This window comes from Crotalus tigris, unplaced genomic scaffold (genome assembly GCF_016545835.1).
Source record: "Crotalus tigris isolate CLP2741 ecotype Arizona unplaced genomic scaffold, ASM1654583v1 scf7180000023746.1698619, whole genome shotgun sequence".
NCBI classification, from domain to species: Eukaryota; Metazoa; Chordata; class Lepidosauria; order Squamata; family Viperidae; genus Crotalus; species Crotalus tigris.
In genome coordinates this window covers 1,380,446-1,393,181 of record NW_024100155.1, presented here as the reverse complement: position 1 = coordinate 1,393,181, position 12,736 = coordinate 1,380,446, and the positions used below count along the sequence as shown (strand labels likewise).

Sequence of the window (12,736 nt, the reverse complement as noted above, 5' to 3'; positions counted from 1 at the left end):
GTTCTATTCCATATTCTATTCTATTCTTATTCCTATTCCATGTTCTACTCTATTCTATTCTTATTCCATGTTCTATTTCATGTTCTGTTCCATGTTTTATTCTATTCTATTCCTATTCCATGTTGTACTCTACTCTATTCTTATTCCATGTTCTATTCCATGTTCTGTTCCATTCTATTCTATATTCTATTCTATATTCTATTCTATTCTTTTCTTATTCCTATTCCATGTTCTATTCTATATTCTATTCTTATTCCATGTTCTATTCCATATTCTATTCTATTCTATTCCATATTCTATTCCATATTCTATTCTATTCTATTCTGTTCTATTCTATTCTATTTTCTATTCTATTCTATTCTATTCTATTCTATTCCATTCCTATATTCTATTCTATTCTATTCTATTCTATTCTATTCTATTCTATTCCACATTCCTATTCTATTCTATTCTATTCTATTCTATTCTATTCTATTCTATTTTTCTATTCTATTCTATTCTATTCTATTCTATTCTATTCTATTCTATTCTATTCTATTCATTCTATTCTATTCTATTTTATTCTATTCTATTCTATTCTATTCTATTCTATTCTATTCTATTCTATTCTATTCTATTAGTTTGGAATAGCCTACTAACCAAATAGCTTTAGCCTGTGGGTGTCACATCAAAAGAGTCAGGGGATAAACCATGGGGAAAGAGGATCTTAGGCCTGATCGGGCAACACGCCAGTCTAAAAGAGCAGCCTGTGGGATAGGTCCATGGCCAATTCTGAAATTACCACACGGTCACATGCTCCTGCTCGACCCACAGCTGTCCCTCCAGGTCAATTAATGATTAATCAATGCCGTAATAAAAAAAGGAGAACACCTGTTATCTGCTACGGAACAGGAGGAACAGAACACCAAACCCTGCAGAGGTGCCTACACCGAGCTGGTGGTGCCCTAATAAAACAACAAATGCCGATAGCCCACGGATTCCTTTTCAAGGGTGTGCCACAGTGCTGTGTTTGTGGGACAATTATTAGGGCCTACTAGAAGTCCAGGTTGCTGAACACCTGCTGCCCATCTCCAGCGTCCCAAGTCTGGAATCAGCCTAGGCTGAGACCTTCAGCCGAGAGCTTGATCCATTCAAACTCACAGTGTCGGCGAGTGGGATGGATGAAGACCTCAACTGGAGACTCCTGCATTTATTTTTTATTTTTCGAGCAAAAGCAAAACGCCCCCAGCCCGGTGTTGTAAACCTTACAATGAGCTGCTGTACTGAAAAGGGCCCTCTAGGAATGCGGTCCGCCAAGCCTCGTTGGCCACGGAGGTGGTTCCGGGAGAGAAATGCCAAGCTAGAGCATTGCCAGCTCCTTGCTCAGCAGATACAACAGAACGAGGGCAGGACTCTTCTTGGCACACATCGATTTGCCTAAGCCAGGTTTGGAAATTTTCCCGGACCAATTTCAAGTCGGCCCATCACAGTTGAAAGCTGAAGATTTTAAGAAGCACCTTCCTTCGTTTCGAAGATGCATTACTTTCCATCAATTACACCCAATTAATTCCCTCCTCCTTCCAGGTGACTCTCCCCACCCTTTCTCTGCATCCTGTGCAGTGTCAGGAACTACGGTGAAAGAATCTCTCTCAGCTGGAAGACCTAGCTGAGGCTGATGGGAGCTATAGTTCCCACATCTCTGGAAGGTGCCAGGCTAGGACCACAAGAGACAGAGGCTTGCACAAAAGCCCAAGGAAGTCGCGTTTTCAAAGGAAGTAGAGAAATTCCATCTGCGTTACTCATTCCGCTGTCTCTGACACCAAGACAGGAAGGAAATTTTCTCCTGCTTCGGCGCTCCAAATTTATGTACTTGAGTAAACTGATCGGGAAGTCACAAAAGCCTGGCTTTTGGGAAAGCCGGTCACTGGGAAGAGAGGAAGGAATTAAGACCGAACGTGGGAAGTTCTGAAGTGCAGGAGGAACTGAGAAAGACACAGAAAAGTTGAAGCAAAACCAGGTAGTAGTAGCAGCACCCAGAGAGGGGAGTTGAGAAGGAAGCCCCAACCTCAATTCAGAAGACAAAATGCCGGGAAGGGGCTAATTTCAGAGGTCTCAACCAAATTCATCCTTGAGATGAATTTCTCCTTTTCTCAATCCCAAAGGCTTCGGGGAAGGGGCAAAGGAGGGGAGGGGGGGAAAGAGAAGGCGATGTGGCTTTTTTTTTTTTGCAAACACCACACCGGAAAAGCGCACCCGCTTTCTCGTCTGCTTCCCAGCCGCATCCTTACCTGCTTCCACTGCCGATAGGTGGAGAATTCCTGGGAAGGGATCAAAAGGCTCAACCTGAAGACGGACTTGAGCTGGGCGGGGAGGCCTCTGGACTCGAAATACTCAAACTCCGCCTGGGTGCCGCCGAAGTTTGGCACATAGAGGCACAGGCAAAGCATCTCCCTCTCGCCCAAGTTGCGCAGCTGAGTTGGATCCCGCCGGATTGCTGGGTTGCTCTTTCGCTCTCTGGCCGTGCCGGGAAGGGAGGAAATGCCGGAATGCCGGCAAGGGGCATGACGCGCCTGGCTATGAACGGGGCTGGGCTGGGCTCCCATTGGCTGAGGCAGCCCTGCCCTCCCTGCTTCAAAAAGGGAAGTCTCCGTCTACGGGAATCGTTCCCTGCCAAGGCATGTGATTGTGAGGGCGTTGCTCAAGCCCGCTTTCGTCACTCACTTTCCCTGGCAGAGAAATTTAACTCTCTGCAGCCTGCAGAGCTGCATGGCACAGGAGGAGGAGGAGAAGAAGAGGAAGAGGAAGAGGAGGAGGAGGAGGAGGAGGAGGAGAGGAGGAGGAGAAGAAGAAGAAGAAGAAGGAGAAGAAGAAGAAGAAGAAGGAGAAGAAGAAGAAGAAGAGGAGGGGGGGAGGAGGGGGAGGAGGGGAGGAGGATGGAGATGGGGAAAAGAAAGAAGAAGAGGAGGATGGGAGGGGGAGGAGGAGGAGGAGAAGAAGAAGAGGAGGAGGGGAGGAGGAAGATGGAGGAATAGTGGAAAGGGAGGAGGAAGAAGAGGATGGAGATGGGGAGAAGAAAGGAGGAGGAGGAGGAGGAGGAGAAGAGGAGGAGGGGAGAAGGAGGAGAAGGCGAACAAGAAGAGGAGGAGAAGCAGGAGCAGGAGAAGGAAAAAAAACTTCTGCAGGCTGTGGGCACCAATTTTGCAGGGAGAGACGAGCCAGCTGGAGAGAAGAGAAGAAGGGCGCAGGGCTTTAGATAAACAGGAGTGAAATTTCCTGCAATTTCTTTCCAGGTTCTTGGAAGCGGTGTGGAAACAGGAAGGAGGAAGAAAGCAAGCCAGGAGAAGCCTCGGGGCCTCCTGGAGAAGCAAGCCTGGTCTTGATTTAAGCCTGAGCGCACAAAAACCTCTTGGGGTTGAGTTGGCCAATGCCTTTGGAGACGAGCCCGTCTTAAAAGACGCGAGCCCAGCCCGTTTTCTAGGAAACATTGTTTTTGGCCGGAAACAAGTCCCAGGAAGTCAGGGGAAGCCACCTCGTCCAACAGGATGAGACCTGGACCAGAAGACGGGTCCAAAAAGGACAGTGACAAACCCAGAGCAGATCCTCTGCTCAGTTCTTTCTCTAAACTGGCCTATTATTTGGGAGGGGGCAAATGGAGTTTTGGCCATGCTCGCTGTCAGGACTCTCTCAAACACCCAGTGTGCAGAAACCTGGCGAGTCCCTGATGGGAGGTTGTGGGGAAGAGGGACATTCTGAAGAGTTTGGAAGAAGAAGGAAGAAGGAGGATTAAGGAGGAAGGAGGAGGATTAAGGAGGAAGAAGGAGGATTAAGGAGGAAGAAGGAGGATTAAGGAGGAAGAAGGAGAAGGAGGAGGAGGAGGAGGAGGAGGAGGAGGAGGAGGAGGAGGAGGAGGAGGAGAAGGAGAAGGAACGAAGAAGAAGAAGAAGAAGAAGAAGAAGAAGAAGAAGAAGAAGAAGAAGAAGAAGAAGAAGAAGAAGAAGAAGAAGAAGAAGAAGAAGAAGAAGCAGCAGCAGCTAGTTAAGTAGGTGATAGAGAAGGACTTGCTCAAGTCCAACCTTTAAGCTGCCTTACAAGATTTGGGGGCGGAAGAGCAGGTGACTGAAGCAGCCCATATTTGGGAGACAGAAGGTGCCAACTTTAAACCGGGCAGCTCCAATTCAAGGTCATTTTGGGTGAGAGCGTCGGGGATGGCTGCAGGACAGAGGACATGATGGGATGGAGAGGGGGGCCTGAGCCGGCAGAATAAGGCAGGGTTGCCTATTTATGCTCTAGGGCAGGGCCTCTCACCTTTGCAAACTTGAGATGGGTGGGCTTCGACTCCCAGGATTCCCCAACTTGCATGCTGGGAGTTGAAGTCCACCTTGAAGGGAGGGAGGGAGGGGGACAGGAATGGAAGGAAGGAAGGAGGGAGGGAGGGAGGGAGGAATGAGAGGAAGGAAGGAGACAGGAGTTAGAGGAAGGAAGGAGGGGAAAGAGAAGGAAGGGAGGAAAGAAAGAGGGAGGGAGGGATGAGAGGAAGGAAGGAAGGAAGGAAGGAGACAGGAATGAGAGGAAGGAAGGAGGGGAAAGAGAAAGAAGGGAGAGAGGGAAGGAAGGAGACAGGAATGGGAGGAAGGAAGGAAGGAAGGAAGGCCATCTACTCACTGAATTCAGCCTCTCCTTCCTCCAAACGGCTTTAAATTCTACCTCGCTTGGGGGGGGGTGGAGGAGAGAGAAACCCAGAAATGAGAGCTAGGGCTTTAACAAAAAGTCACGGCGCCTCTTCTCCAGAGGGGACAAATGTTGGTCCCCTTTTCCTTTCCATCTCATTTATTTGGGATGTAATCCCTTCCTTTTAACACGGCAGCCCTGCGCTTCCCTGCTAGGATACTGCATGATTTACAAGGGGGGGGGGCACCCACCCTCCAGGCCAATCTGAATTACACGTTCTTGGCTAGTTCTCGCTGGCCCGGCTCCGTAGTGCCCAGAGCGTGCCCTTTCGGAAAGCCAGGCTGGCTCCCAGCCAGGAACACTCCTCCATTAAAAGAAGAAGAAGAAAAAAACGCAACTGGATATATTATTTGATATAGGATCAAACCAGGAAGCAACGGGTCATCCCATTGCTTTGGGGAGGGGACCTGAGACAAGGAAAAGGAACAGATTACCTGTCAGCCCACTTTAGTGACCTGAATTGGAGGAGCTGCTGGCTGAGGCTTGGGGCGTGCCACCCTATACCTTCAATTCAATCAGTCAAATCAGTCCAATCAATCAATCAATCAATCAGAATAGAGCGGGAAGGGATCCTGGAGATCTTCTAGTCTAACACCCCTGCTCAAGCAGGAGACCCTAGAGCCTAGACCATTTCAATCAATCAATCACTCAATCAATCTCAGCAGAGCTGGAAGGGACCCTGGAGGTCTTCTAGTCTAACCCCCTGCACCTTCTGACATTTAAAACCATCCTATTCAGCACCAAGATTCTAGTGCTCAAGACCAAAAGCCTGGCCAGTTCCCAGAATTGTCATCATAAACGTCATTTAGAAAAAAAAAGGAAGTCTAAGCAGGAAACACCATGACAAAAATCTTTAAGGGATATTTTTAAAAAGCAGGTCAATTCTCTGAAGAAGGCCTCAGCTAATTCTTTTCACAAAACTAGCCTGGCAAGCAAATTGTGCAGGTAAAAGAAGGGGGGGGGGAAGGTCCACTGTAATAAATCCTGACAAATTAAAGTTTAATTAGGCCTCTGTCCCTGGCATACTCAACCTGGTAACAGGCTTAATTACTAACCAAACATAGAAGCTGCGGCAGCCATCTGCTCAACTAAAACCCATCATGGCCTAAATATTTTTGGGGGGGGGGTTTAACAGGTTTGCTGCCCCCCACTGACATTTTTCCCCCAGTTTGAGAGAGACACCCCCAGCAGAAGCTGGCCAGGATAGTTGGAGATATTGATATTCTTGAGTTATCAGGAGAGCAGATCCTGATTTCAAACGAACACTGCTTTAGCCAACACCTAGCACGACCGGTGGGATGGTCCATCATGAAATCAGCCCCCCCCCTCCCCAATATTTCTTTTTTATGGAAGCCTCTGGGGTACTTTGGGAGAGAAATCTGCCCTTGGCACGAAGGTGTGTTTTTTAATTTCCACCTGTTTCTGCTACAGGACCCGACTGAGAAATACTCAAGCCAGCGGCACGCTTAAGAAGAAATTAAAGAAACGGGGTAGGTGCAACACGCTAAGTCAAAAGGTGGAGAGCGTCAAGTGACCTTAAGACAACTGGCTCGTGAATTGGGAGGATAAAAACCAAATGAATCAATACACCCAATACCGAGTAAGGAACAGGACAGAACTGAATAACAGAACTGAATAACAAGAGTTGGAAGGGACCTTGGAGGTCTTCTAGTCCAACCCTCCGCTCAAGCAGGAGACTCTATATCATTCTGGACAAATGGCTGCCCAATGTCTTCTTCAAAACTTCCAGTGTTGAAGCCTTCACCACTTCTGGAGGCAGGTTGTTCCACTGGTTAATTGTTCTCACTGTCAGGAAGTTTCTCCTTAGTTCTAGGTTGCTTCTTCCTTTGGTTAGTTTCCACCCGTTGCTTCTTGTCCTGCTTTGGAGAATAGGTTCAAGGCAAATCTGGGAGAATAATAGAATAACAGACTGGGAAGGGACCTTGGGAGGTCTTCTAGTCCAACCCCCTGCTCAAGCAGGAGATCCTATGCCATTTTAGTCAAGCGGCTGTCCAGTCTCTTCTTGAAAATAGAAGCTCTATGAAGGAAATGGCACTTAGCCAAGGAGAAAAGCTTTCCACAGTCAAGAAATAAAATGTTTCAGGGGAACAAAAAAAAAAACCCTCTTGGAAAGTTGCTTTCATGAAGTGTAAATTACAATTCTACAGACTCTCCATTCTCCACTAATCAGCACTTATCAACATGCGCACACAGGACTACTTGTCCAGTTTCTGTCCCTGCGAAAAGAAACAACTTCATTGTTTTGTCAAAAGATTTTTGATCTTGGCTGAATTCAACTTTCACGTACACCACGCCGAAGTTCAGCTATCTTGTCTAACCAGGGTGTCATCTACGAAGCTTGGACTAAGCAACAGGGGAACACAGTGAGTTTCACTCTGTAAACCATGGTTTATGACTTGTCCATTCTAGACAATAAGACAGCGCAGCCAACCGGATCAAGGTTGGTCAGTTAGACTCATTTCTTTTGAACTGTGCTGATATTCAACTAGTTCAGCACTTTTTGGCTTACTCACCAATCCTATAACTAAATTCCTCCTGTCTTAAAGCAGAACTTACTAAGCTGCCAAACCCAGATTAATCCCGGGAGTTCCCCCAAATTCCAGTTCTGAAACAATTTAAGATTTGAACAAACGTGGTCCCATTTTGACCAAATCAAGCTGGAATTGATTGAGGAACCGCAAGACTTCATCGCATCAATGGAAATTCTCAGTCCTTGAGGTCATAGTTGTCCCAAAGAGCTTTTTCCAAAGGCATCTGGAGTCCATTTTTCCATGAAGACGTTTCGCTTCTCCTCCAAGGAGCTGAAGAAGTTTCAGGAAAAAAACATCTTCAGGAAAAAAACCAAAGTTCATGGGCCTTTTGAAAAAACACCTTTGGAGCAACCAAGTCTAGTTTAACGAAGAGAAGGACGAGGGGGGACATGATAGGCGTATAAATCCTTCCCTTCTCCACCATCCAGTCCGAGCTGAAGAAGCTTCTTGGATGAGAAGCGAAAGGCCAACAAAGATGATTAGAGGTCTGGAGGCTAAAACATATAAGGAACAGTTACTGGAATTGGGTGTGTCTAGTTTAATGAAGAGAAGGACAAGAGGGGACATGATAGCAGCCTTCCAGTATCTCAGGGGCTGCCCCAAAGAAGAGGGAGTCAAGCTATTCTCCAAAGCGCCTGAAAGCAGAACAAGAAGCAACAGGTGGAACCAAAGAGAGAAGCAACCTAGAACTAAGGAGAAACTTCCTGACAGTCAGAACAATTAACCGGTGGAACAACCTGCCTCCAGAAGTGGTGAATGCTCCAACACTGGAAGTTTTTAAGAAGAGACTGGACAGCCATTTGTCTGAAATGGTATAGGGTTACCTGCCTGAGCAGGGGGTTGGACTAGATGACCACCAAGGTCCCTTGCAACAATAACATCATCATCATCATCATTATTATTTGAACTGGCTCACCACTTCAAAATGAGATTATTAAAACAGGAAAACTTCTTTCCTGTTTTAAAACAGGAAAACATCTTCTGGGGAACGAGGTGAAACCTTCACAAGATGACCTATTTCTGTTGAAATGATACAGGCTTTCCAAACAGAAGTTGCCTTTCCTATCTCCTCAAAAGTGATTCGTGATTAATTTCCCAGGGAATGGATGCATTTTCCATGGAGACAAGGAGAGAGAGAGAGTTACAGACAACTGAAGCTCCTGGGGGAAGGGACGGAGACAACAGACACTCAAGGGTTATATTATCCCACCCAATCCCAGCTAAATCAAGAGCAACTTCAAAACAAGACTCAGACTGAGAATAGAGCTGGAAGGGACCTTGGAGGTCTTCTAGTCTGGCCCCCTGCTCAAGCAGGAAACCCTATACTATTCCAGACAGGTGGCTGTCCAGTCTTTTGTTAGAAACCTCCAGTGATGGAGCACCCACAACGTCTGAAGGCAAGCCCTTCCACTGGTTGATTGTCCTCACTGTTAGGAAGTTTCTCCTTAATTCCAGGTTGCTTCTCTCCTTGATTAGTTTCCATCCGTTGTTTCTTGTCTTGCTTTCTGGTGCTTTGGAAAATAAGTTGACCCCCTCCTCTTCTTTATGGCAGCCCCTCAAATACTGGAACACTGCTATCGTGTCACTCCTATTTCTTCTTTTCTCTAGACCAGCCAAACCCAGTTCCTGCAACCGTTCTTTGTATCTTTTAGTCTCCTTTAATCATCTTAGCTGCTCTTCTTTGTACTTTTTCCAAAGCCTCAACATCTTTTTTGTAATCTGACGGCCAAAACTGGATGCAATATTCCAGGTGTGGCCTTACTAAGGCTTTGCAAAGCAGTACTAATACTTCGCGTATTCTTGATGCTATGCCTCTGTTTATACCACCAAGGATTGGGTTAGCTGTTTTTGGCTGCTGCCACACACGGCTGGCTCATCCTTAAGTGATCGTCCACTAGGACTCCAAGGTCTTTCTCACAGTTACTGTTTTTGAGCCAGGTTTCGCCCTAATCTGTACTTGTGCCTTTGGATTTTTCCTGCCTGGGTGTAAAACTTTGCAGGACGGAACGACGAGAAAAACCAGTCTCTCCCTTCAAAACGAGAGGCAGACAACTGAGGTGCTCTGAACAGGATAGCTGGACCGATCCATCCTGTGCCCATTAGTATTTCACCAAGCTGGGGAGGGTGTGGGTGGGAAGCAAGTCTGGTTAGAGAAGCGAGTTGGCCCAGTTGGCCTCAAGGGGAAGAGTCAACAAAATCACGTCCGACTGGACTATGGAACTGCTTTGATTGCCCGGCATTAACTTTGTTTGTTCCTGAGTCTCTGAAGCATCTCAGCACCAGATCTACTAATCTTGGCAGGGTCCAGGATAGGGTTTTTTTTGGTTTTTTTTGCAGAGAGAGAGAGAGAGAGAGAGAGAGAGAGAGAGAGAGAGAGAGAGAGAGAGAGAGAGCAAACAAAAGACTCTTGAAATCACAGATGCTGCAATGCGGGCAGGCTGGCTCAGCAAACATTACTTCTGTTCCAAATAGGTGAAGCAATTTTATGACACTTGGGTCTTACTGGGATTATCAGATCCTATGACTGCAGCATAAACAAAAGAGATGGGGGGGGGGGAATCGATGGCCGAAGGGTGCTGCCTGCCTTCCTTTAAAGGGCAGCCCTTTCGTGAGATGACTAAAAGAAGGACCAAGTTTTAAAAATTAAATTAAATTAAATTTCAAATGCAGCATAAAAAGCAGCGAGTGGAAATAATGGGGGGGGGGAATCCCCATTCAAATCGTGATGCAATCATGAGGTTTTTAAGACTTGAGGGGGGGGGAATTTTGCCGGATGTGTTTGAGAACTGCTGAAAAAGCTTTCTCCTTGCAGAGTTTGGGAGATCCCAGGCTTTTAGATCCAGGTAAAACCCTTGATTGCACACTTAAGAGAAGGAGTATCTCAAAGCCGATGGATTTCTGTTAGCTTCTCGTTCCAGCCCAGGGGTGTCCAACCTTGGCCACTTGGAAGACCTCTGGACTTCAACTCCCAGAAATTCCACAGCCAGCCCAGGGAAATCCTGAGAGTTGAAGTCCTTAAAATTGCCAAGGCTGGACACCCTTGGTCTAGAGACCAACCTTCTTGTCCACAAATCAAGGCTGGTGACAAAGTTGATGGGAAAGTTGTTCAGCAACAGATCGAGCGGCAATGTCCTCTGTGCCATTTTTTAGAGTGTTCAAATTCAGAGCAAGTACACCCTGTATCCAAGGAACAGAAGCAACAGGGCAGAAATGCTTCAAGTCTCAAAAGCCGCATTCAGCAGACCTTGAAATCAACAGAGCAAGGGAAGAATACAGGAATTCCATGGTGGGTAATCTTGTACAAATGGCCCTCCAACACATTGGAGATTTGCGTCCTTCCCAACAGGGTTCTCCTGCACCAGTGAGGCCACATGGCTAGAGAATTAGGGGGTGCTAACATTGAAGAGATATGGAGGAACAGAATTAGTGGAATAGAGTATAAAAGAGTAGAGTAGAGTAGAGTAGAGTAGAGTAGAGTAGAGTAGGAATAGAATAGAGTAGGAATAGAATAGAGTAGGAGTAGAGTAGAGTAGAGTAGAGTAGAGTAGAGTAGAATAGAATAGGAGTGGAATGGAATAGGAATGGAATAGCACAGCACAGCGTAGCGTAGCGTAGAATAGCGTAGAGTAGAGTAGAGTAGAACAGAACAGAACAGAACAGAACAACAGAGTTGGAAGGAACTTGGAGGTTTTCTAGTCCAACCTCCTGCTCAGGTAGGAAACCCTATACCATTTCAGACAAATGGTTGTCCAATCTCTTCTTAAAAACTTCCAGTGTTGGAACATCCTCAACTTCTGGAGGCAGGTTGTTCCACTGGTTAATTGTTCTAACTGTCAGGAAGTTTCTCCTTAGGTTGCTTCTCTCCTTCATGAGTTTCCATCCGTTGCTTCTTGTCCTGCCTTCAGGCCCCTTGGAGAAGAGGTTGACCCCCTCTTCTTTGGGGCAGCCCCTCAGATATTGGAACACTGCTATCATGTCACCCCTTGTCTTTCTTTTCATTAGAGGCAAGCCATTTCTAGATGGCTATATTTCCAACTTCCTATACCCCAAAGTTTCAAGAGCTCGTCTTAAAAGTAGCCTAATCATAACTGCAACACAAACACCCCCCAATGTTATTATAGTTTCTGATTTCACACCTATCTATCTACCTGAAACCCCTTTAAAAACTGCCTCCCGATTTTTAGACTTTGCATATTTCAGCTGCAAAATGATAAAGAACAACGCTGAATGTTTACATCCCTGATAAAGTGGGAAAGAGGCTAAAGGAAGCTCCTAGACCTAGATTAACACAGCAAAGATGTGGAAAATTTTTAACCTCGGTCCACAAGGGACTACGCAACCTTAGAAACCATTAACCACGCAAGGTTGTCTCTTTGCTATGTCCTAAGCCGCAGCTTAAGATACTCCATCTCTGGGGCATGTTCCGCGTAACTGATCTAAGAGATTTTGTGATAATTAATTTCTTTCTTCCCGGAATAATATATTTCAAAGGAAATATCCAGGTTCTTTCTGGAGCCTTGACAGATGTTTGGCAACTTGAAAGTATGCTTTGACATTTTCTGTTATTGTTATTATCTTCACCTACATTGGTAATTCTGGAGATCTTATCAGATGAACATCTAAAACCAGTTTGCCTCGATTCTTTAAATTCGGGTGCCTTATACAACCCTGGAAATTTTGGAAAGGAAATGTCGGCTTTTTCCGATCGCATTTTTAACCTAGCTTTATTTCAATGGATGCCTAAAAGATTTAAGGCTGAGTTTCTCCTAGACGCTGCACAAAGGAAGCCCACCTCCAGCTGTGTCCCTAGAATTAAAAGAAGTGATCCAGAGGGACAGCACTTCTACAATTGTAGGGGAGAAAGAACTGAAGAGGTACCAGCAAGATTAGCAAAAATGTTTAAAAACATGTCAGGTAGATGTTGGAAATATAAACATGAGTCAGGCGCATATTATCATGTTTGGTGGACTTATGATAAAGAATTATTGGAAAAAGAGACATCCAAGGCTAGAAAAGACATTGGGAGAACATGTCACCTTTAAACCTGAACTTTTTTTTAATTAGGTATAATACCAGAAAAGACTAATAGACAACGCTTTTATTTGGCTGTGCATGTCACAACAGTGGCAAGAATTATATTTGCACAATATTGGAAAAATGAAGGCATACCATCAGATGCAGAAATAATCAAAAAAAAATTCTAGAATGCGCAGAGATGGACAAGATTGACTAGGAGACTGAAAGAAAAAGAAGAAACAGGATAGTATCAAATTTGGGACTTATTTTATCGATGGCTAGAGGAAAGAATAAAGGATTAGGAATTAAATATGTATTAGCGAATGTAAATTCGGACAGCACATTGGTTGAAAAATTATCACTGTATGTATGGGGGGAAAATTAATAAAAACTTCTACATAAAAAGAAAGAACTTTTTACATTAAGAGGGGAACATAGCACAGATCGCCTCTTCCCCCCAC

At 45.5% G+C, this 12,736-nt stretch overlaps 1 protein-coding gene across 10 annotated transcripts in view; it reads right to left on the bottom strand.

Annotated features, from left to right (window-relative positions):
* The window catches only part of SLC25A25 (solute carrier family 25 member 25), a 35,248-nt gene that overhangs the window by 12,694 nt on the left and 9,818 nt on the right, over positions 1-12,736 (bottom strand). The window contains exon 1 of one of the 10 annotated variants that reach the window (XM_039321537.1): positions 2,268-2,730. The exons of 8 other annotated variants lie outside the window; for them this stretch is intronic. In XM_039321537.1, coding sequence (XP_039177471.1) covers positions 2,268-2,582 — 315 coding nt within the window. In that variant the 5' untranslated portion in view covers positions 2,583-2,730. Of the gene's footprint in view, positions 1-2,267; positions 2,731-12,736 lie in introns of those variants that run through there. One more of the 10 variants, XM_039321538.1, reaches the window with a different exon arrangement.